The following is a 26068-nucleotide window of genomic DNA, read 5'->3' on the forward strand; positions in this document are numbered from 1 at the left end:
CTCATGAAATAATGTTCAGGATAATGGTGCACTGAAGGAAGAACTGGCTTCAGCTTAGTTTTGTAGACATTTAGTAATGCCCATGTAGCGGATGTACAGTTATCTTAACGAAGTTAATGTACAAATACTATTCCACTGTACATTATTTATTTTTATTTATTTATCTATCATTTGTTGACCGGGAAAGTCCGACTAGGTTCCACAGGGCCTGTTATCAGTGGAGGCCCGGGGAGAAATGCTCCAGATGCATGTCCTTATGAAAGACTGAAAGGCGCCCCCCACCAAAAAAAAAAAAAAAAAAAAAAAAAAAAGAAAAAGGGCTTTCAGGCTTGGCCAGTAAGGCTTGCTTTTAAGTTCTTCCTAAAATTTTTCACAATTCAAGGGAGATTTATAGGTTTCACATGTTAAGCCTATGGCCAAAGGAGACCATTGAGCAGCTCACCCACATCACCCAACAATGCAGACAAACTGTTATTAACACTCTCCCCCCACTAAGTCCTCCCCACATATCCCTGGTAAAAGTTTGAAGCCACCCATTCAGTCATACAAACTGGTTTTAAAGGTTGACAGGGAAGTATTCTGCTTAAACAGTAAGGGCAGCCAATTACAAAAGCAAAGTATATGTTGGGTTATATTTAAAATCACATCTGGTGTTGCTGATATGGTAGTATAGGTTTAGGTTTCTAGCATGCGTTTGCTTTACCACTGGTTTGGTTTAGGTGAAAGGATGCTGGGGTCACCCACAGCACAAACATTTAAGGAGAGATCACCTCTCATATGGATACTATAACCCAATCATTTTAGTGAGGGAACACTGGGGTCTCTCAGGTTGGTTTAAGTGCTTAATGGAGGTACAGGCCAAGGGATGTTTTATACAAGTGTCGGGCCTAAAAAGAATGAATAAAGTAGGAGAGATTTTTTTTTAACCACCAAACAGACGTGATGGTCAAAGAAAGTCGATTACTGGACATATAGACCCAAAGTCACTGATGTGTCGAAGTGGAATGTTACCTATATGTTGAGCAGTTTTGATGCTAGACTTACCAAAGAAAAATATGCTGCTTTAATACAAGCATTTGTTTGGTCCAGCTCTTGGGGAATTTGAATAGGATTTGATAACCTCTAACCTCTCACCACCCTCAGTTTACAATCAACAAAATTAACTTTTTTTTTTTTTTACAGAGTTAAGTATTTGTACTTTAGATATCAGACTTTTTTCTGCTATGAAACAGAGGAGAATCCTTCCCATTATATCTAGATCTACCAATATAAAATCTGAGTTGTCCACAAACCAGTGCAATGCTAGAGATATTCTTTCCCGTTAAAACCATCTCAGAAAGGACACCAGTAGATAAATGACCCAATTTAGATTAATTTCTACTGCAATCCAGAAAAAAGGTAGTCATTGACCCACTGTACTACTCCCTCATTAGACCCATTATAGAATACAATGTCCCGTTTTGTGTGCACCTCTCAAGACATCTGCAACAACTGGAAAGACCGCAGAAATACCTCACTAAAAGAATCACAGGCCTAAAGCAGATGCTCTAGGCTGACCATCTAAAAAAAACTCCTATACTCTGTTGCATATCTCTACTCAGAGGCGATCTCTGCTCAACATACAAGGCCATGTCAAACCCAGAGCTGCTGGATATGCTACACTTAAAGAAATAAAATAGTATGAACACCAAAAAAACAGAAAACCGAAATTCAAGCAATCCAAATCAAGTAAAGAGCTTCCCGAAATGTTAATATCCTGAACGTAAATTTTTATAAAAACATACGTTTTCGTTACTGACAAAACAGCAACTTCTTCAGAGAAACTGACCAACAAAAAGCGCCAAATAGTTAAACTTACAATAGTGCTTGCGTATACATTCTACGTCAATTTAATTCAAGTAGAACCTCCCATTCAGTGACGTTTGCCTTCTATAAACTTGAATTTCATTCGTTGTAAAGCCTTAAAAAGTATTTATATACAACTTTTTTTAAAAAATAGTTAAACATCTCTTGGGTAGAATTAGTAATCTATGAACAGCATTTTAAAACGTTTTCTACGGTGTAAAACAAGGTTAACATTCAAGAAACCAGCTATTAATACGCTAAACAAAGTGTCTACCTATTTTTACAGTACTATAATTTCTAACTTTATTTTCATCAGTAACACACCCCTGACATAATGACCAATACATTTTATAGAACTGCGCTAGATGCCAACAGTTTTTTCACATGTCGAAAACCATTAAGTACTCTATAATAAAAGTGTATTCACTTAAAAATGAATTAAGTTCTAGATTATATACATATAAAGTGTGTATATTGTAGAACCTTTTTCCTATATAAATACATCTAATGTGACAACCAATGAGGTGTATATAGAAATCCACGTTCAAATTTAAAACAATTATATTACCTCAAAATACTTCTCAATTTCAAAATACAGGTTATATTACAGTTTTCATTTAAACCTGGTACATTGAAAGCATCTAGGGTGAGTTGCCATTCTAATTCAAGAGTTTCTAAAAGAGAACGGACCACCTCTAATGTCAAATGGAACATTGTCTATGGCAAAAAAATGAAAACTGTGGCCCGGATTATTGTTGATATGTTTTGCTAGAGCATTATCACCTTTGTTTTTCTTTATAGCATAAATATGTTCATGTAGTCTTTCACAAAACTTTCTATCGTTTTTTCCTACGTAAAAGGCTGGGCAACAGTCGCAGGTAGCCAAATAGACAATAGATCTAGTGTCACAAGTGAGTTTGTAATTTATATAGTATTTTTTGTCCCTAATTGTAAAAGAAATTGCTGGTTTCAAATAATTACACCATTTACAAGTACCACAAGTAAATGTCCCCTTGTGTCTTGTAAGTGAAGTGTCATCTTTCATTCTTGTAACATTTTAAGATTGTTGCCTTTCTTATATACAATCTTAGGAATATGTCCTAATTTTTCTGTAAGTTGTTGGTTACTTTTAATAAGACACCAGTTTTTGAAAACAATAGATCTAATCAAGTCAGAGTCTGTATTAAAAGTGGTAATGAAACTGATGTTGTAACATCCAGCTGGTACACCACATAATTGGCTCTGATGTTCTATAGTGTTTAAAGTAGAGTTTGTAAGTGTAATGTTAGAACTGTCATCATAAGTAATTAGTACTTCTTTACCTAATAATGGAGTATATATTCTATTTGTACGTTTTAACTCCACTTCTTGAAGTGTTTCATCAATAAGTGTTATAGGATAGCCTCGATTGATGAGCATATCCTTGAATAAGTGTGTGCTTGTGTAATGTAAAAAGGAGTTGCAATAAGTAGTTTTCCTGAATGTCGATGAAAAATAAGCCATTTCTAATGTCTTTACTTAGTTTTACATGTAAGTAATCAATTTCTTCAGTATTAAAATGGTATGTAAAGTTAAGAAATTGAGTACCAGAATGGAAAAAAATCAATTAGTGAGATAGCTTCATCTATATTACCTTTAAATAAGATGAAAATGTAGTCAAGAAATCTCGTATAGTATTTAACTCGTGCCATGATATCGAGGTTAAAGATGTAATGCTTCTCCCAATATGCAACAAATAAGTTTGCCACACTGGCGCCGCATGGTGAACCCAGTGCTATTCCTTGTTTTTGTAAATAATATTCTTTATTGAAGATAAAGTTAGACGTTAGGATAATGTCCAACAGTTCAGAGACAAGGTCTATTTCTCTTTGAGTGGCATAGAGTTCTTGCATAATCAATGTTATCCATTCAACGGCCTCATTATGTGGTATAGAGGTGTACAAGTCTACCACATCTACTGTTAAAACGTTATAAGTACCATCAAAATTGAGGCTGTTGATGTTTGCGAAAAACGGCCAAGAATCCTTACATACTTGTGGAATAGACTTTAAATATTTAGAAAGAATGCCGTCAAGTTTTGCACAAGGATATGTCAGAGCCACGACCATCAATTAAAGGTCTCATGGGCGGATTATTCTGATCTTTATGTATCTTGGGTATACCAAAAATTACAGGAGTTTTTGGGAAAGATATGTCAATATAATTATAAGTGTCAAGGTCTATCTTGGCTCCTATAAAAAGGTCTCTAAAATAACCTCTTATTCTCGAATAGGTGACGTTCATTTCATTGAGTGAAGATGGCTATGCTATCTAGTACGGACTTCATTTTCATGTTGTAATCAGTAATGTCTAAGATTACAAGCCCTCCACCTTTGTCAACTGGAGAAAGACACAAATTATTAAGAGCCATCAATTGCTCCCTAGTAGTATTTGGTTTAGACTGTTTCATACAATAATTGAACAACTGGTTAAGATGTCGGATATCCAATTCACAAATGTTTTCAAACAATAAAAGGACAGGGTATAGTGGTGGGTTAAATGTACTTCTGGGCTTCATAATTGCAGATGTTGTGAAACCAGTACAAATAATGTAACAGTGCCTTCGATACCACCAGCACAACATGCTGTAGTAGTTGAACAGCACACACAATTGGAAGCAAATGGTTCTAACCAAGTTCGGAACAACGATATTGCACCTTCTACTACAAATAATGGTGCCAAAGGCAATTCTACAACTGGGTTGCCACTGTCACTACGGAATCAACGATCACTACAGAATCAACGATCCTATGCACAAAGTGTAAATTAGACTTCTGGCCCAGATACAAGGAACTCAGACTCTGCGCTTATTGGCGTTCCTTTAATACAAGATTGGATTAAGAACACAGAAAAGTTCAGCTTTGCTCTCCTTTCTACACAGGAACGACCGGCTGCGAGTACAGAGGCACCACCTGCAAGTACAAACGCTATCGCTGAAAAGTTAAACACATTTGATAGTAAACCTTTGAAACTAAAAAACTACAGCTAGAAGTGGCTTATTTTAAGCAGTGTTTAGAAGAAAAGCTAATACCCAAGGGTCTCCGGAGTACTCTTTTTCCTACCGGGTTATTGCCTGACCCTGTATTCTATAATGATTTAGTTGTGCTTTTTGAACAGCAAGGGACATATTAGAACTGATGGTAAAACACTATTCTCAACATATTGACTCGATTATCGTCGAAGTCAATGATTTAGACAATTCCATTAAAAATGACTTGGACTTTATCAGGTATAAATACGACTATAGTCGTATTTTTACCAGTATCGATGCACTTATTGACAAATTAAAACAGAATAAAACTAAGAAACTTGTACGAGACAGGACAGCCTACAAGTCTAATAATGTCTATCCTAAGTTACAGATTGGTCTCTATCAAAAAAATTCACCAGTGAGCTCTCATAATGTTGACAACACAACTGCCTATCCATAGACCTCCAATATAACAGATAATCACATATTGGAGAAAGAACTACATGAGCAGCCTATTTATGAACTGAGACGTAGCAGCAGAATTCGAGCCAATAATAACTCTCAAAGATATCTACAAGAGAATGGTGAAGATACCAACTTACACACTTCTAATAACTATAAAAGAACTTTAGGAGCTCGGCAAACCCGGTTCCAAAAGAACAAGAACAAAAATTGGAAAAACTACCGGAAATAATTAACAATATTATCCAACATGGTTTTATTGAAAACTTCAAATGTAGGTCCCAAAATGAAAGTATTAACTAATTTTAAAGGTGACTTTAAAATCTACAATTTTTAGAACTCGAACCATCACTGATAGAATTACTGTCTTATGGGAGCACATTTGTCCCAAGTAAAAGGTTTAACCTAGCAAAAACATTGATAGATTTGAAATGCTATGTGAGAAAACTCAATTTGAATTTTTTGTTTGGGAATGCTGGTTTCACATCTGCAATTATGAAGCCCAGAAGTACATTTAACCCACCACTACACCCTATCCTTTTATTATTTGAAAACATTTGTGAAATGGATATCCAACATATTAACCAATTGTTCAATTATTGTATGAAATAGTCTAAACCAAATATTACTAGGGAACAATTGATAGCTCTTAATAATGTGTGTCTTTCTCCAGTTAGAGTGGTTAAACCAGACAAAGGTGGCGGGCTTGTAATCTTAGACATTACTGATTACAACATGAAAATGAAGTCAGCACTAGATAGCATAGCCTATGCCCAGTCTTACTCAATGAAATGAACGTCACCTATTCGAGAATAAGAGGTTATTTTAGAGACCTTTTTATAGGAGCTAAGATAGACCTTGACACTTATAATTATATTGACATATCTTTCCCAAAAACTCCTGTAATTTTTGGTATACCCAAGATACATAAAGATCAGAATAATCCACCCAGTTTTAACAGTAGATGTGGTAGACTTGTACACCTCTATACCGCATAATGAGGCCGTTGAATGGATAACATTGATTATGCAAGAACTCAATGCCACTCAAAGAGAAATAGACCGTGTTTCTGAACTGTTAGACATTATCCTAACGTCTAACTTTTTTATCTTCAATAAAGAGTATTTACAAAAACAAGGAATAGCAATGGGTTCACCATGCGGCGCCAGTGTGGCAAACTTATTTGTTGCATATTGGGAGAAGCATTACATCTTTAATAACCTCGATATCATGGCACGAGTTAAATACTACACGAGATTTCTTGACGACATTTTCATCTTATTTAAAGGTAATATAGATGAAGCTGTCTCACTAACTGATGTGTTTCCATTCTACTACTCAATTTCTTAAATTTACGTACCATTTTAATATTGAAGAAATTGATTACTTGGATGTAAAACTAAGTAAAGACATTAGAAATTGCTTATTTTTTCATCGACATTCAGGAAAACTACTTATTGCAACTCCTTTTTACATTACACAAGCACACACCCATTTAAACAAAAAAGTCTATAATAAAAGGCCAATTTATCCGAGCCACAAGGATGTGCACATTGGATACAGCATTTCATGCAGAATGCCACTTATTGAAGGATATGTTCATCAATCGAGGCTATCCTATAACACTTAAAGAAGTGGAGTTAAAATGTACAAATAGAATATATACTCCATTATTAGGTAAAGAAGTACTAATTACTTATGATAGTTCTAACATTACACTTAAACTCGACTTTAAACACTATAGAACCTCAGAGCCAATTATGTGGTGTACCAGTTGGATGTTATAACATCGGTTTCATTACCACTTTTAATACAGACTCCGACTTGATTAGATCTATTGTTTTCAAAAACTGGTGTCTTATTAAAAGTAACCAACAACTTACAGAAAAATTCGGACATATTCCTAAGATTGTATATAAGAAAGGCAACAATCTTAAAATGTTACTAGAAAGAAAGATGACGCTTCATTTACAAGACACAAGGGGACATTTACTTGTGGTACTTGTAAATGGTGCAATTATTTGAAACCAGCAAATTCTTTTACAATTAGGGACAAAAAATACTATATAAATTACAAACTCACTTGTGACACTAGATCTATTGTCTATTTGGCTACCTGCGACTGTTGCCCAGCCTTTTACATAGGAAAAACCGATAGAAAGTTTTGTGAAAGTCTATATGAACATATTTATGCTATAAAGAAAAACAAAGGTGATAATGCTCTAGCAAAACATATTAACAATAATCCGGGCCACAGTTTTCAGTTTTAGCCATAGACCATGTTCCATTTGACATTAGCGGTGGTCCGTTCTCTTTATTATTAGAAACTCGTGAATTAGAATGGCAACTCACCCTAGATGCTTTCAATGTACCAGGTTTAAATGAAAACTGTATTATAACCTGTATTTTGAAATTGAGAAGTATTTTGAGGTAATATAATAGTTTTAAATTTGAACGTGGATTTCTATATACACCTCATTGGTTGTCACATTAGATGTATTTATATAGGAAAAAGGTTCTAAAATATACACACTTTATATGTATATGTATATGGATTAAGTGAATACACTTATTATAGAGTACTTAATGGTTTTTGACATGTGAAAAACTGTTAGCATTTAGCGCAGTTCTATAAAATGTATTAGTCATTATGTCAGGGGTGTGTTACTGTTGAAAATAAAGTTAGAAGTTATAGTACTGTAAAAAATAGGTAGACACTTTGTTTAACTAGCGTATTAATAGCTGGTTTCTTGAATGTTAACCTTGCTTTACACCGTAGAAAACGTTTTAAAATGCTGTTCATAGATTACTAATTCTACCTAAGAAAGGTTTTTTAAAAAAAGTTGTATACAACTACTTTAAGTCTTTACAATGAATGAAATTCAAGTTTATAGAAGACAAACGTGACTGAATGGGAGGTTCTACTTGAATTAAATTGACGTAGAATGCATACGTAAGCACTATTGTAAGTTGAAATATTTGGCGCTTTTTGTTGGTCAGTTTCTCTGAAGAAGTTGCTGTTTTGTCAGTAACGAAAACGTACGTTTTTATAAAAATAAATATACGTTCAGGATATTAACATTTTGGGACGCTCTTTACCTGATTTGGATTGCTTGAATTACACTTAAAGAAATCCCAATCCCTCACAGACACGCTCCAGGGATTTAAACTTTATCACAATGAACAAAATATGCAGGAGGGATAGGTTCCTGACCCAGAGACTCCCCAGACTCGAAAAGACTGCCCGTACATGTCAAGCAGAGCGCCTCTTTGGCACTCTTCAAAAGGAACCTTGATGACTGCATGGGAGATAGGAAATTCACCCCGTGGATTATGTCAGTAGCCCTGCTAGACAGGGGTCCGGGAAGTAAATAGTGTGGGAAAAAATAGCCAGGGAATTGTTATGGCTAGGCTTGTATAGGCCCTAGGGCTGATGGTACTAGGCTATGATTGTTACTTGGACACAGGGAAACCTCAGGATTTATAGAAAAAGCTAGCAAAGCCTCCTTTATTTTTTCATGCTAGACTAATTTCATAACTGAATGAAACAATTGCATCTTGCCTTTCCAGATGACAAAATTTATCTGCAATCATTACATATTTTAAGCAACAGTTTCCTGTAGAAAGTGGAAGAAACAATTTACTTGGGTGACAACGGGGCAGTTGCAACTGCAACTGTTTAAAGCACTTTGTTGACATTTATTAGTTAACTTTCTGTACCACTGCATGAGATACGCACACTGCAGTAAAGCATTTTGGCCACTATCAATTACTATACATAGCCGCCACTTCTTAGTTACAAACCTTCTTAAAACTTGTACTTTTCCTCACCTCCTGTACTAAATGTAATCAGCCCAGGAATAAGCAAAGTTCACTGATGTCACTTGGAGTAAACGGTAGCATCAATACACTAAATGGGTGACCTACAGTGATACAGTAAATATTTTGTGACCACAAAAATAAGTTACAGCTTTTATGAAAATATTGTTTGCATACACACCAAATGGGGGGACTGCAACACAGGTACGAAACACTGACATTTCCTTTAGTATTTGTAAGGTGTATTCATTTACATTTCAATTGGTCCTTATTTAGTTTTTAAAACAAGATTTCACTTAAGTGTTTTGTGCATTCATTTACAAAAGTTTGTGGTTGATGTCCCATTTACTAGTTTATAAAGGATACCCTCATAGCAGTAACGACTGCTGACATCCACCCTTTCTGAAGATAAATTAATCTACTATAATGTAATAGTCAGAAAGGTTCATTAGAAGAGCGAGTCTTAACTGAGACTTGAGGCTACAGCGGTCTCCAGTTTGTGGCAATGTGTACCATGGTCACAGGAATGAGGTACCAATCACTGGAGATATACAAGCACCCCGTCTAGAAAGTGTGTGCACGCACTCGTACATAAACAGTCTGGTTAGGAAAAGAACAGCTGTAAAAGTAAAACGTACCATAGCAATGAATGTTCACCTGTTCACTGCTGCAGTATATCTATCCAAGGACAGACTGTCAGCTTCCAAGGTTTTTTGGGTACCTTCGTTGCATCCTAAGTATGTCAGCTCAAGCTCAGCTGACTAAAAATTCAGGTTTGGATGCAAAGGTGTTTACAGCTTTTAAGCCAACAGGGAGAGGCAAGCTGAAGCCCTGACAAGGACAACGATAGGAAAATAAATAAGATGCTCTTCCTGGCAACAAACACATACAAGAGTAAGGGGAATGGAGGGAGTAACTTCTGCAGCTACGATCATTCCAACATCTATTATGGCAAGGTTTACCTACATAACTATACTATGTTCATCATGTGGAACACTGCTACAAGTAGCTTTAGCAATATGTGTATATTACCACAGCATAAACTAACTGGGAGGAAGGATGAGGGTCTAGAAGCCATAAGCAGAATGATCTGAACTAAGCGTACTGTACACCTAGAGAAGGAATCTAGTTTATAATACTTTTGTAAAAGTATGCAGAGAGGACCAAGTTGCTGCTTCTGGAATACTTTCCAGCCCTTTCCAAAAAGCTACAGGATCAACCCAAGGCACTAAGAATGAACACTGACCCTGCCTGAAATAGTGTTATTGTGTTGAGTACAATAGCATGAGACAACCACTTGGAAATAGTCTGCTTTGACACAAGTTGTCCCTTTTTCTTACCTTCACAAGAAATGAACAATTGATAAGAGTTCCTAAATGATTTTATTCAGTCGAAAAAGTTCAAGTAGTCTGTGGACATCCAAGGTATGCAGCATCATCTCCCACATTTTAGGTTCTGGAAAGACAGGGAGATGGACAGTTTGGCTTAAATTAAACTAACACTTGAGGCATAAATGAAGGATTAGCTTTTAAGAAAACCCTATATTTGTGTAATGACAGAAGGCTGACCCCACAATATGAGCTTGCAACTTAATCTTCTTTCAGATGTCAAAGCAAATAGCAAAACTATTTATATACAGCAAGAGTTTTTCAAAAAGATATATAAAATTTGAGATCCCAAGGACGAGCTACACATTTTTTTACGAAAACGCCTTCTTTAAAAAAAATAAATAAATCCCTTTGCAAACATGGAGAAGGTAGGCTGAAAAATCTAAGACCTCCAATCACTTTACCTCTGACTTAACGACCTCTGCAGCAGATAGACCAAACTAATTCACTGTCAAAGGAAGAATTCACAGTTTAATTTCTGACATCAACTGGTATATTGAGAATGCAACAAAGCAATTTCAAAGTTCTACTCAACTAAAAGTCGGAAGCTGTTTAGCTGGAATGGTAAAATCCTGTTAAATCGATCTCCAAATCCTTTCTGCACCCCAAAAAATAGTTATAAAAATTAAGTGTGCCACATAGCACAGAACATGTCCACACTTAAAAAATCATGCCTAGCAGCAGGATGACGCGATTCTGTGGCATGCTGTAGTTGTTAGTAGTCAGACATCGCGGAGCAGCACAATACTTGGGGAAAAACAAAGTCACAAGGCAAGCACCCCACCAAATGTAATTTAATAAAGACGGTGCTTCTTTAAAATTTTTTATGGTTGAACTGCTCGTTCTGCAACATAGCACTTTATTTCTGATGGGTTACACTGCTTTACTACAATCAAGGGGCAGAATCAGCACCCCTTGCCCTTTACAGGTAAGAAGTCTTTCTTTCACAAAAATTCATTGTTTTTTGTGAAAACAAGACCTAAAATCAGTCACTGCAAACAAAATTGTGTTCCCAAAAGGCAGAAATGGGATGCAGATTCAGCATTCTGTTTTGTGCATTTAATATATATATATATATTTTTTTTTTTATGAAATAAAACTATCTTGCAGAAACCGAAAACTTTAAGATCTATCCGCACTCTTTGCAGTTACAAATTGGGATGCAAGACAAAAGTACAAATCACTAAAACACAACAGCAATACTAACAGCGACAAGTTACAGCAAGAAAATGGAAAACTAGATGCACCGTTAATAAGGGAGGTGAAAAAGATTACAAACTTAAAGTATGGAATTGAGAATTACTATCGATAAAGAAAAATCCATGGTGAACAAATGGGATGCTGTAATGGAAGTTAGGCTTGAAGAGGACACTGACATGCAACAAAACACTGACGATATTTACCTATTTAATAAAGGAAACTTGAAGTCACTAGTCCAGTATGCTCACTAATCAATTCCCGATCTCAATCGTCTAATACACAGATTAACTGTTTGCAACATTATGAGCAATGTTCAGTCAATCATGGGATTAACAATAGACAGAAGTTACATGCAGGGATAAACCCACAAATACAGCCTAGGTTATCGGCTGTCTGAGTTGCTGCAGTGAGGGATAGACATGCCCATTCTGAGGTGGAGCCATTCATCTAGGCACTTTATGTGGAGAAGGTGGAAGTGAAGGTAGGATTACTACAATCCCCCACAATAGCAGGGCTCATGTACAGTCACAGGATGCCCTAATGATCCTCATTCACATGCCATGGCACAGCAAGCCCGAGAAGGGAGATCAGGAAGGATAGGCAGACCACATGTAGATCAGGGTACCAGGACAAGCTGAAGGTTGACTGTGTAAAGGCAAGCAGAGGACTAGATAGAGCTGATATTGGACTTGCATGCTCAGCAAGAGCAAACAATCACAGCACCAGGGTAGTGCATAATTAACTGTACCTGCCTGAAAATTCAAAACAGAGCTATCCCTAAATGAAACTACAGTGACACCCTACACCCAAAACTGTCACTGACAATGCCCTATACCCAAAACTGTCACTGACAATGCCAATGTACATTTCCATGTAAATAGTTCTACATTCTATTTTATGTTGAGTTGTATTGGCTGGCCTCTTTGGCCTGAGTAGTGAATGAAAAGGGTATTTGGACCAGGTGACGTACCCAGTTAAATACACAAGTAATTGAACATAAAATCTGATTAGTCTAACAGCAATGTACAAGTACACAATTATAAAATGGTTGCATAAGCAATCACTGCCAAACTGCACATTAACTCAAACTGAACGATTTGTTAATGAAGCATTCACATTACTTACAAAATACACACAGAAATAGGAAGAGTCAATAGCAATTATGGAATTTCAGAAACAGTGCGCATATTTTACATTGCGTACACCTCAGACACTGAATAAAGATTGCAAAAAAAAAGTGAGGCCCGTTGGCTGAAATGTTGACCATTTTAAAAACTACTGAAAAATCATTTTAAGCCTGCCATCCCTCACAAGTTGTCGATTTTCCCTCATTTTTGCCCCACCCCTCCTAACTTTTAGGTTCATAGGTTTATACTAGGCTATCTGCCCCAAGGCATTTATAAGCCTAGCCCAAAGTTTTGTGGCTTACGCCACCCCTTATATGAAAAAATACTGTGCCCATTAGTTTGTTGTGCCTCTGTCCAGCAGTGACACAGAGATGATTCCCGGGGTAAACCTACGACCTCCCATCCACAGGTCAAGATTTCTCTTGAACAGAGCCAGCGAGGTGCTCTGCCTCACATGGACCGGGATTTTATTCCACAGCATAGGGAGTCTGAGTGATAAATCTATCCCTCCAGCACGTCCTATTATATCCGTGCTAAGGTTTAAGTCGCTTGCTCTAGTGGTTTTGGTGGATTTGGATTTTTTTGAGGTGGAGCATGTCCATTAATTCCGGGTTGGACATGGCCTTGTATGTCAGGCACATGTCACCTCTGAGCAGACGGCATGCGACTGAATAGAGCTGGAGTTTCTTCAATCTGGCAGCATAGGACAGATTTTGGAGTCCCTTTATCCTTTTGGTGAGGAACTTTTGGGGTCTCTCCAATTGCTGCAGATGTCGGGTGAGATACATCCCGAATGGGGCATTGTACTCTATCATTGGTCTGATAAGTGAAGAGTACAGGGGAACAATGACCTCACTTGATCTGGATGTGAATCCCTTCATGATCAGGTGGGCAATGTAGAAGGTCTTTCTAACCACTTTAGCAAAGCGAGTGTCAAAAGAAAGGCCACTGTCAACCTGGGTCCCCAGGTCCCTAATAACCTCTTCTGTGCTTAGTGGATTGCCACCTATATGGTAGCTTGGAGTTACCTTGTTTTCCCGAAGGGTATGACTATACATTTTTTGGCGTTTAACTTCAGGCCATGGCTCTGGCACCAGCTATCTGTTTCCATGAGTCCCTTCTGAAGGATATCGTGTCCGATGCACTTTCCACTATGGCGCCCAGTTTGCAGTCGTCTGCAAACTTTGTCAGTCAAAGTCCTCCCATGTTGGCCTGTACTTCTGAGAAGTAGATGCCGAACAATAGGGGGCCAAAGACAGAGCCCTGTGGGACACCACTTGTGACCGGCTTGGAGTCTGACATAGCGCCAGCAACTCTAACCCTGTGGGTTCTGTGCTTAAGCCAGTTTGCAACCCATCTTGTGACATATGGGTTTACATTTAAGCTGGTAAATTTTTCTGCAATACCCGAGTGGGGTATTGTGTCGAAAGCCTTTGCAAGGTCAAGGTAGGCTGTATGGACTGCCTTTTCCTCATCAATGGTCGACCAAGTTCAAAAGGCATGATCTGCCCTTGAAGCCAAACTGGGTCGGGTCCAATGTCTGCAAGTCCCCTATATCTTTGTTTATGAGCTCCATTATGATCCTCTCCATAGCTTTGCAGTCTAGACTTGTTAAGCTTATGGGGCGGTAATTACCAGGGTCCGTAAAGGCACCGCCTTTGTGGAGTGGGACCACAGTTGCCGTACGCCACTCCTTGGGCACGTATCCTGTGGTAAGGCTGAGATTAAACAGCTACCTTAGGTTTAATTCCTCATTTAGCTCGTGTAGCACACAGCCGGGGACACCATCCGGTCCCATTGATGCTGTGTTTTTAGCTTTAGAGAGAGCAGCTTTCACCTGCGCATTTGAGATGTCTGGGAGGCTACACTCCACTGGGATAGTTATCTCTCCTTTAGGGGGGGGGGAAGAGGGGGGTGAAGTTTGCACTGAACCTGTCTGCCAGTATGTTGGCAACGTCTGTGGGTTCAGTGATTTTTGTATCATTTTGGACTAATTCTGAGCATATCTGGGAGTTTCCACCCAGGTTCCTAACATAGCTGAAAAAGGCCTTATGATTGTCCATCCATGGCAATTTTTCTCTCAAAATTGGCCTTAGTTGATTTTATGAGTGCTCGTATTTTTTTTACTAATAATAATCAGGGTTGACTTCCCTTTTATGGATTTTGTTCCATCATGTAATAGCTTTCTCCTCTTATTGTAAAGTTTGTTAATGGCTGGGGTCCACCAGACTGGACGTTTGCCCTTTGTGGAAAGAGTCTTGGTTTTATTTGGGATTGCCTGATCCATGCAGTCCTGGAGGTGTTCATAGAAGGCATTTGTAAGGGCTTCCGCAGCTTGGGTTGAGGTTTCCACTGGCTCAGGGGCCTTGAAGGATACCACACCAGTCTTGAGTAGTGTGAAGTTTGCTTTAGAGAAGTTCTTCACTGTGGTCTTTTTTGTCTGGGGTGGGGGCGGGATGTGGATTTCCAGTGAGATTAGTTTATGATCAGATCTCACCAATGAGGGATATACTTCCGGTGTGGAGCATTTTGTCCCCATGTTTGTGATGAGATCTAGTATATTTTCTCCTCTCGTGGGAACAGTGACTAGCTGTTCCATGACATTTGAATTTATGAACTCCAGGAACCGTTGGGCTAGAAAGTTAGGGCTTGAGTAATGTTCCCAGTCTATATTCGGGTAGTTGAAGTCACCCAATATGATGGTGTTTGGAGATACATTTATACCCTCCAGTGTCTTCAGGAAGGCTGTGTGGGGTTCCTGAGTTTGAGAGGGTGGCCTGTAGCATGCTACAATTTGTAGAGCAGCTTTGCCTATGGTTAGTTGCACCTGGATGGTTTCCGAAGCTTCGTGCGTTGCCACCAACCTGGAGGTGTGGGTATCCTTTATGAATATGGATACACCCCCTCCTTTTGTGGTGTGGTCCGGGTTTTGGGACCGGAACGCATGATAGGAGGTAAAACCTAATAGTGCCGGGGTGCTCTCAGGAGCCTTGAACCAGGTTTCAGTTACAGCGCAGACATCGATGTTCTCCATACTGAGAAGGGCCTCGAGTGCGTGCATTTTGAGATTTTGTAATTCTCTGATAAATCACTGAGGATTAACGTCAGTAGACAATGTCGTTTCATACTTCTTATATTGGACACTGATGCAAAGCTGTAGCTCTCAACTAAAATGTGAATTACAGTAGTTATTTAGTGAAACAGATCCAGACTGAGAAAGAGTGCAACAATGCACTAAACTTAGGCAACAGGGGCATGCATAAATAATGCTCTCCCACAAGAATCCCACAAGGGTTTACCTTGATCATTTTTATAGCCGAGAGAAAATGGCAAGCCTAGAAAACACAACATTCAGTTGCCGATTACAAAAACATCTTACATTATAAATATTCATTACCTACCCCATACAGTTAGGTAGTGTATATTCAAAACATATGCAAGACACACAACAGAGCAGTGCAGAAGTTGAAAATGTCAGCAGTAAACGAGCAGGGTTTGCTACTAAGCATCAGCAGGTGGGAGCAGTGATAAGTACTGTAGTACTGCCAAAAAAATCTATGCGATACAGTGAGCATATGTCCCTATTACCAGCACAAAGCATTTATCACTATTCTGCTTGCACCATCAATTAAACTCCAACTAAAGCAAGAGCGACTTCACAGACTGCACACAGAATTCCCAAAGTCCTACCTATCCAATAAAAATACCACTGGCTAACTCAGTATCAAAATACACAGAAGGGTTCAGAGTTTTACTAGTTAGGCTGGACATATAGGATACCCTAGAGCTAACACTCAAGAGAAGACTACTGCAGTAGTGATCTAAACGAAAAATATATAAGCACATACAGGGAGTACACCCACAGAAACACTCCATACAGGCAACATCGAACGTTTGTACAGCCAACAGTAGTGATCAAAAACTCAGGTGGAGGTCATGGAACACTGAAGTGGGAATTTGCCCCTTCCCCCACTATTATACGATCTCAGTGTTAAAATGTATAATTATCAAGCGGTGTGTGAGGTGCAGAAAAACCTGCCCACTGCAAAAAAGTTTTTTTTCATTATTTTGAGTCTATCATTTTGGATCCACGTTTCACCATTCAAAGTTTATGTGCTTTGATATTTCCAAGTATATCCATATCGACATTGTTGTGTGTATACATGTACATTTGTACCTGAACTAATACATAATGAAGTTCTCTTTATACAAAGACAGTTACATGCTTATACTTTGGTTCAAGTACACCAAAACAATGAAGCACCACACAAATACTGGTGATATCTGGAAAATCTTACTCCAAGCTACTTGCTCAACTTTAATTCTGATCTATAAAGCAGAATTGCACTACAGTAGTCTGGAGTAAATTACAGTAAACCACACCTCATTCAGCTCACAGAAATTATACAAAATATCCAAAATTATGCAGTTTTCTGTCAAACTACCTCACAGTAGCAAAAACATTTCTTAAGCAACTGCTTTCATTAAAAATTTGCACGCTATAAATGCCCACACCTGCATAATCTATCCAAGAAACAAAGATGTAACTTGGACATTCCAGGCTTAATGAAAAATCGTGAGCTAGGCTGAAGTGAAGAACACCAGTGAAGTATTCTGGAAGACCTCATTCAGTTTCCCAGTGCGTCGCACGTTCCCCTCTCAAAAACTACATTCTGAGGAAACAAAAATCACACTATGGTAAACAATCCCATGCCATGGTCCCACTCCAAAATCACTAATTGTTCAAAGGACCACAGGAAACAGAGCAATTCGTGTCTACAAGGACATTTACTCTTGTCAATACCCACCTTCATGCTCTCATTCTCAAGAACAGTAAAGTCAGTCAGTCCCAGAGAAAATTTATGGGTAACCCAATCCAATCATCCAAGTTTAATTTGAAGGATGCTAGCATGTCACAATTCCCGTTTATCAAAACATACCAATTAGTGCAAGCATAATGGAAAACTTGACTTCACCTTGTAAACCACTGCACCAACATCTAAAATGGGTCTTTGAGTATCACAGCACTGTTTAACAACTTACCTGCACCAAAGCCTCTTCCTTTACGTTTCTTTGCTCTGTCTTTCAACTTATTAATGCTTTCTGCAAAAAAAAAAAAATAAATAAAATAAAACAACGTCATACAAGAACACACGATAGCATACCTCATCTGAGCATAGAAATAATCACTTATGCAGTTTAAAACTCCCCAACCTGCTCTACTATACAACAGATCTTCCTGTATATCTAGGTTTGCCATTACATTTTGTATTCCTTCCTCAACCTCTACACTGCAGTAAAGACTTGTCTCAAAGCAAGACTTAAATGGTTTGCTTTAAAGACGCCACAAGACCAGTGAACCTCTGCGTTCTTAAGCACTTGCAGCAGAGTTCTTTTAGTGACACAAACTAAAATTTGTTTATGAAGCAGTATCCAGTTCAGCAAATCACATCCCTGCTCCAGAATGTACAAGTCTACTCCAGATTGTAGCTCCTCTTTCCCCTTATTTGCTTTCTTCCTTAACTTCCACACTGCTGTGATTTGAAAGTTACATGACAAAAGTACAGGGTAGGATCCTCTGTTTTTTCAGTTTATTCCATTGGAATACTTTTGAGTGGTTTTGGTTTAAATTATTCCGTCTGTCTGCGGGTCTAATTTGAAGTAACGCAGGAGGAGCAGTGTGGGATGTTGCTAGTGAAAAAATGTTGGCATACATTACCCATTTTATGGTGTAGGCACGTTCCTCACAGTTATCCACCTGTAGGGAGCTTGTTCTTTTTTCTCGGAGTGTCACTAGATATGGGACTTTCATTTTATGGGGGTGCATATATTATGTTCTCCATGTTTTGATATGGATCAGTTTTGAATATATATTCCTGAGCTCTTTTACATAGCATATACTACAGATATTTTCAATACTGTCATTAAGCCCTTAAAAATAAGACTAGTTAGCTCAGCATTAAAGCCAAAGGGCAGAACTGTAGGTGCCAAGGTCACTATAGTTTCCAAATTTTTTATAACACAAGTGCTATTTTAAAATTAGAAAATACAATCAGAATACCAGAGTAGAAGCCGCTGTGATGCAGCGGTAGCATTGTTGCCTCACAGCAAGAGGTTCTCCCGTTTGATTCTCGGCTGGAGCGCCTTCTGTGTGGAGTCTGCATGTCCTCACCGCGATCGAGTGGCGTTTGAAAGACATGCGTAGAATGGGCGTGCCTTCCTTGAGGGTCGAGCTGGCACCGGTAAGAAATCTACTGCCAACCATTAGCGGACCGGAGTTCCGCTGTGGCGACCCCTAACTGGGAAAAGCTGAAACAACAACGAACAGAATACCAGAGTGATGTATATTCTGTTAATGCACTTACTGTAACAAAACGAAACAAACATAGAAAAAGGAGCTAAGTCTCAATGGAAGTAAGAAAGCTATTTATGCTCTTGCCATCTTGCTTCTCTTATATACATACAGTTAACAGGCCCCAATCCAAAGCAAACACTGGTGATCTCCAGCAATTTCCCTGCAGATCACAACATGGAAAAGACACAGACCTTCACTGTTCAGTCTTCTCTTGCAGATGTCACTAAAATTACTGTCAGGACACCAAATGAATCAATGGGTCAGTGCTAACAGTATGCATTGCCATAGCAATTACCTTTTTAAAAATATATTTGTTTAATTATAGCTACTACCGAAGGATAAAAGAAAAATGGCCATTGCAACTAGAACATGGTTATTTTGGGGATAAGGAATGGGGGTGACAAGACCACATCAATGGAACTGAGGGATATTACTTGACCACTGTTAAATTATCTTAAACACTGTTTACCAGTGAAACAGTAATCATACTTACTAAGAATAATGTATTAAATGAGACAATTACTTATTTCACTCTGATCAGTCAAGCCCTAAAAGAGCAACACAGTCCAAAGTGACAGAAGGGGAGTTGCTATCTTTGGAGGAGAGTGGTAGGCAGGAAGGCCGTTTATGAAGGCAAGAGAATTACATTTACATCATCTCAACTCTGCCTTGCAGGAACTTTGGAAAATGACTTAAGATACCAACTACTGCATCTGTAGCCTTTTAAGAGATTAAGTTTTAAACACAATGTAAATGTGCTCATATCTCCAGAATCAAACTGGCACTACAGAATAAAACAGAACAGATCAGCACAAAACACATTGCAACAGTGATAACATGTCATATTCAAAGTCATAAATATGATCTTTGTAACAAACTAATGCTAACAAAGCACTACATAACAGTATGTGTTCAAGCCACACAGTGCCAGCAATATATTAGTTAATCCAGTGAGATTTCAAAAACGATTTACCAATTCTACTGTATAGCATACATGCTGAGATGCTTACAAATAAATTAGCAATTGCATAATTACATACATGAACACACTACCTGCCCAGCTGTTTTACCACACAACATACCCTTCCCCAATTTCGGGCTTCCTCCCAGCTGAAATCATCATCCTTAACTGCCATCTGAATCCCCACAAAAAACTTGCAATTGCCTCCATCTACCTTCCTCCTGGTAATCTGCCCATTCTTGAAAACATCCTATCCTGGTTCTCCCACAACATACCATATGAGACACTTATCCTTGGTGATGTCAACATTGATTGGTCCAAACTCACAAATGACTCCCCCCAACTCAGTATCCACCTACACGGCTTCCACCAACTTATAACATCTCCCACTTGCTTGCATAAAAATTCCACTTCCAGCTCCATCATAGACTGGATCCTTACCAATTCCCCCCACCAATACCACAATCCCACCACCTTACCCGACTCCTTCAGTGATCATCTCCCTACCACCATCTTAAGATACTACTCCCATATTCCTAAACCCCACCTTACCAAAGGCTGTCGAAAACTATCTACTTTCAATTCATCCCAATTTAACTCCATTCTCCACAACATAGACTGGTCCATCCTAAAACACCTCTCCCTAAATGATGCTGTAAGCACTTTCAATAGCATCTTCATGAATACTCTAAACTCCTTAGCTCCCTCTAGGAAGATCAGAGTAAAATCAAACCATGCTCCCTGGCTACCCAAAGAGACTAGGTCCCTTATGAAACAGAGATCATGCTTGGAAAACCTGGACTAAAACTAAACCACCACCTTTTCTTCAAAAGTACAGGCAACTGAGGAACCTTGCAAAAAAACATACTAATGACAAAAAGTTATACTATAGCTCTGCTTAGCTTAACAAATCCAAGCCTTGAAAATTTTGGTCAACTCTCAACAACATCCTCTATCCTGGAAATCCCTCTAATCCCTCCCCATACCCTAACCCTTCCTCTCAGGAAACAGCTACCCTCCTGAACAAACACTTTTTCATCCAAAATCTGGTAACCTCTAAGCCAAACTCTACTTCGACACCCACCTCTCAAAGTCCCACTAACACAACTTTGTTTTCTTTTGAGCCAGTTCCCATTACTTACATCAAATCTCTACCACTCAAGCTAAAACCTTGCTCTCCTTCCACTGACAATCTCCTACATTCCTCAAACTTGCTGCTGACTCAATTGCCTGTCCTGTATCTATACTAATTAATCGATCTATTCTGGAATTAACTGTCCCCACCCTTTGGAAATCTTTCTTCTCTATCCCTCTTCATAAAGGTGGAAACTCCACTGACCCCTTAAACTACCGACCCATTGCCATTCTCTCCCCCCTCTCCAAGATTTTAGAAAAATGTATTCACTCACAGCTTCTTAATCACCTCCTCACAAACCACACTTATCCCTACCCAACATGGATTTCGTCCTCACCACAGCACCACCACTGCCCTCCTTTCCTTCACTCATATCATTGCAGAGGCCCTAGACAACAATAAACTCATTTCCTCTCTCTTCCTAGATCTCTCCAAAGCCTTTGATACTATCCAAACGCTCAAATCTCCACCTACCCCCCTCCGCACTCGCCTGGTTCAATAGTTACCTATCTGGCAGGGAAGAATCTGTCAAATGGCTCTCATCCTCCTCACCTTTCCTTCCCATCTCCACTGGTTCCCCAAGGCTCCATCTTGGGACCCCCTTTTGTTTAACATCTTCACCAATGATCTTTGCAGCTCATGCAAAGAATACTCCCTTATTCAGTATGCCGACGACTCCACACTTACATCCATCTCGAATAACATTCCTGAACTACACTCCCTGACCCAACAGGCCCTACTATCCACTGAACAGTGGCTCTCAACAACCTATTGATCCTAAATCCCAAAAAGACCAAACTCCTACTTTTCCTTCCCCGTTCTTTCTAATCACAAAACCTTTTTTATTACATCTTCTAACAATACAAACATCCTGACACCCACACAAAACTCCTACGGGTCATTATCGATGACTAACTCAAGTTCAACCTACACATACTCCAATGTATATATAAAAAAAATAAATAAAACTAGGTCTGCTATATCGGAACAAAAAATTCCTAACCCCTGAATCTAGACTTACCCTGGGCCAGGCACTTCTCCCCTCTCTCTTATATGCCGCCCCCAGTTCTTACCAATATCCAGGCCTCCACTCAAACTGCAACAGACTTACCATAAAATAGCCAGATTCATTACTAACTCCCCATACAACTCACACCACTGCATTTCTTTAAACTCTCTTCAATGGCTTGAACTTCCCAGTTTCTATCTTAAGTTCATATGCTATACCCTATTCTTTATAAACCCTCCTTCTGTCCATCTGTATCATCCTTAGTCTCAATCTACATCCCATCCTGGACCCTCCGTACTTCTAACCAACAATTACTTGATATCTACCAACCAAAGAGGTCAGTACGCAAACTACTCTACAAACACTCCCTTGGCCATGCTTGGAACAAACTTCCCCTTGACTTATGTTCAATCTCCCACACCTCACACTTAAAAGCTTATTTTCTCAATTCCAGAACCTGCCCTAGCCATGATCCTACCTAGTCTTCCTTCCCTTTATGTACCCTCAAAAGGGCCATACTTTACCTCATTACACCTCCCTCTCCAATGTGTCTACTATGCATTTGCACAATTTTATACAAAAAATGTTTGTTGACCTATTGAACTATATCATGTAAAATTGTTACTTAGCTTCTTTGTAATGCAACTTTAACTTTATGCATGTAACCAAACATGTGAATCGTTTTGCTATAACTGCTATTATATCAATATTGTTTAAAATTGTACTTGTTTTAAAATGTATTACTGGAGCTTTTCTCCTCGGGTCTCCACTGAAAATGGGCCACAAGCCCAGTTGGACAAACCCGGTTAACAAAGGTCAATAAATAAATAAAAAAGTAGCACTGACATCTGTATTAAACATCATTGCTAACTGGCATCATTCAATAGCTTGTTCACAGAAGATTACTAGGCTAACTGCTTAGAAGCATTTACAAGCCTAGCCAATATAACCTAATTTTATCCAGTTTATGGCCCCTAGGGGAAGGAGGATGGCATGGGTTTGTGCCCATGCATGGATTAATTTACAGTTTTTACAGATTTTCCCCGCTAAGTGACACAGGCACCATCCCAGGTGTGAACATTTGATTCCCCATCCATCGATCCAGATTAGCCTTGGAGGACCAGAGAATGACTGCTTAATGTGAATTGTAATTCTTAGTATGATGGATGGGTTTCCTGGTTCATGGAGGGGTGGAGGGGGACCTGTAGCTAGCAAGAATATGGTAATTGATTTTCCCATAGTTAGTTGGACATGGAGTAGCTCAACCATGCCATTATTTGACCAGCCTTGAAGTGAGATTATCCTTTATGTAGGCAGATAAACCTCACCTTTAGTTTTCACGTTAAATGGGTGAACGGAATGTATGACAGGCACTATAGTCATGCACTGCCAGAGTGCTTTCTGTAGCTTTATACTATGTTTTGGTAAATGCATAAACTTCAGCATTCACCAGGGTGAGGAACATTCCTAGGCAGAGCAGTTTCTTGCTGAGACACCTAGCATTGAGCAGTAACACCTTTAGTTTGTTCAGAATAGCTTTTATGTTGGAAGGTCTGTTTGACAATGCCTAATAAAGGGCAATAAAGGGTGGATATTGTTTTTGCCAATATCTGAAACCATAGAGGTGACAGGTGGAGATCATCCCTGGCAAAAAAGTGTGGTCTGTTGACCATGTCTTCCCAGGCTGACAAATACTGGACTTATTTGGAACGACAGCAATAGCGAAGCAGACTGTTAAAGTCAATCATTTTCTGTCTGTACTGTGGCATCATACTTGGAGATGGTAAAAACTGCTGCTCAATGTTACCTTTATACATGCCTGTGACACACAGAGTTCAATCATGTCTCTTCATATAATCCATGGAGCTACGTCTCAAGTCATACACGTCCCACATGGACTAGGAGTTACATTGTTACTCAGGGATGAGTAACCAGAGTGCTTGCATGATCTGCTAGATCCTGGCTCCTGACAAACTATTAGAACTTTCTCTTTATTCAGCCTTGAGAGGGGGACATGGGTGCGCCTCACAATGGAGTCACCTATGACTAGAAAGTTGGGTTATGAAATATTTCACCTTATACGCTTAGCAGTTGAGACACAATGAGATGTGGCTTTATGTGCTGTGCTGGCAAGTGTCTTGTGTGCATGCAGAGTTTCTGAGGACTGCACTTAAGAGGCCTTTGAGGCTTGGGTAGATTACATGTGAGCACCTAAATATATGTAGGTCCTTCGAGGTTGCGGTAAGTGGTGTGTGAGAGGTGATGACAACCTGTTTGTTGCATTTTCATCTCCGAGAGAGTCTGGCCTCCAGTGACAATGTGTAAGCACATCTATCTCGTACTATATTGGTCTGTTGCAGAAGTGGCTGTCAAGTGTACATGAAGTAATTGTTACATTCGCCTCAGGATGCCCATGTCCACTAAGCTGGAAAAAGATAATAGGAAAGCACCCACCCATGGCTACCAGTCTTATTGTACTTGCAAAGAATAGGAGTGGAGTGCGTTTATAACCAGACTGGGGGGGGGTGCTTACTCTACGTAATCTGCAACTAACCTAGCCTGTGATGCAAAGCACTCAAACCAGATGCTCACTGAGCAGTGGTAGTCTTGAGTGCTGTGATAAGGTAATGTAGAATGAACAGTCCTAACTGAATGTTTACGTGCTGATCACCTCACAAACTAGTTGCCTGGTGAATACCATGGGACTGAGGTACAGTTCAAAGGTAGTTTTATAGGGAAATTTCAACTTCTGGTGTCTGCATACATAGACGGAATTACTAATTGCTGGTGCACGAAGAGCAGGGTCATGCAAATGCACGGCTTAAATACGTTCAAAACAAAAAACAAGTTTTAACACTAAGCTCACAGGCCAATCAGATAAGCAAGTTAGTTTTCTACCATTAATTCCCAGCACAGATGATTGAAATCAGCCTTCTCCTGACAAAAGAGTGCTTGAGGACAACAAACAGATGCCTGGAACTACCTTAACAATTCACTAGATACATTGTATTTACTACAGAACAGCAGCCCTTACAGCAGTTTAAAAACAGCTTGAGCTTTGAAAAGGTGCATAAAAACTAACAGTAGAACTTCACAGTAGATGAAAATAAGCAATGCAGGTGCAAACATTGTACCGGAGATTTGTTATTTTAGCCTTGGATGACTTGATATGCTTGCAAAATCAGTCTCTGGCACAGGGACCAATCTCAAATGTCAGGAATTACTTGTATACTACGTGATTCTGCAGTTCTTAATGTAATGTCTACAGATGTCACCTGACCAATCCTAAAGAAATACCAAGTAGTTTCACCAGGGTTTAAGTAGTAAATGGACTGCTGATATAAACTAATCAGGCAAGGACAGTGCATTTGCCTACTAGCAGCAAGCCAAACTACTGTGGCCATTATTTAACTCTGATCAGTCAAAAAACAGAGGTTGCACAGCAGCAGTCTCTATATGAGAGAGAGTGACTTAACCACTGCAGTCACTCAATTACATTTAACAGCCAGACCTAGGCCAGCTGTGTTGATGTAGTGGCATAAAGCCTCGACTATGGCCCACGTGACCGGAGTTTGAAGAACAGCTCAACATCTGATGGAGCTACTATGGTAGAAGGAACTGTAACACATGAAGAATTCACCTCCTCCTGCAGAGAGTAGAGTACATATAGACACTAGTTCCTGCTACAGAATCCCCATATGCAGAAGTATTGACTTTAAGGGAGGAATAGGAAAATGTTCAGGCATCACTCACATGA

At 39.0% G+C, this 26068-nt stretch overlaps 1 protein-coding gene across 2 annotated transcripts in view; it reads right to left on the reverse strand.

The window, feature by feature from the left end:
* RBM8A (RNA binding motif protein 8A) overlaps positions 1-26068 on the reverse strand; it is a 267421-nt gene that overhangs the window by 232474 nt on the left and 8879 nt on the right. For both annotated transcript variants that reach the window (XM_044079997.1, XM_044079996.1), the window contains exon 2: positions 17895-17954. In XM_044079997.1, coding sequence (XP_043935932.1) covers positions 17895-17954 — 60 coding nt within the window. The remainder of the gene's footprint in view (positions 1-17894; positions 17955-26068) is intronic.

Source organism: Protopterus annectens, chromosome 8.part0 (genome assembly GCF_019279795.1).
Source record: "Protopterus annectens isolate FY-2018-M chromosome 8.part0, PAN1.0, whole genome shotgun sequence".
NCBI classification, from domain to species: Eukaryota; Metazoa; Chordata; order Ceratodontiformes; family Protopteridae; genus Protopterus; species Protopterus annectens.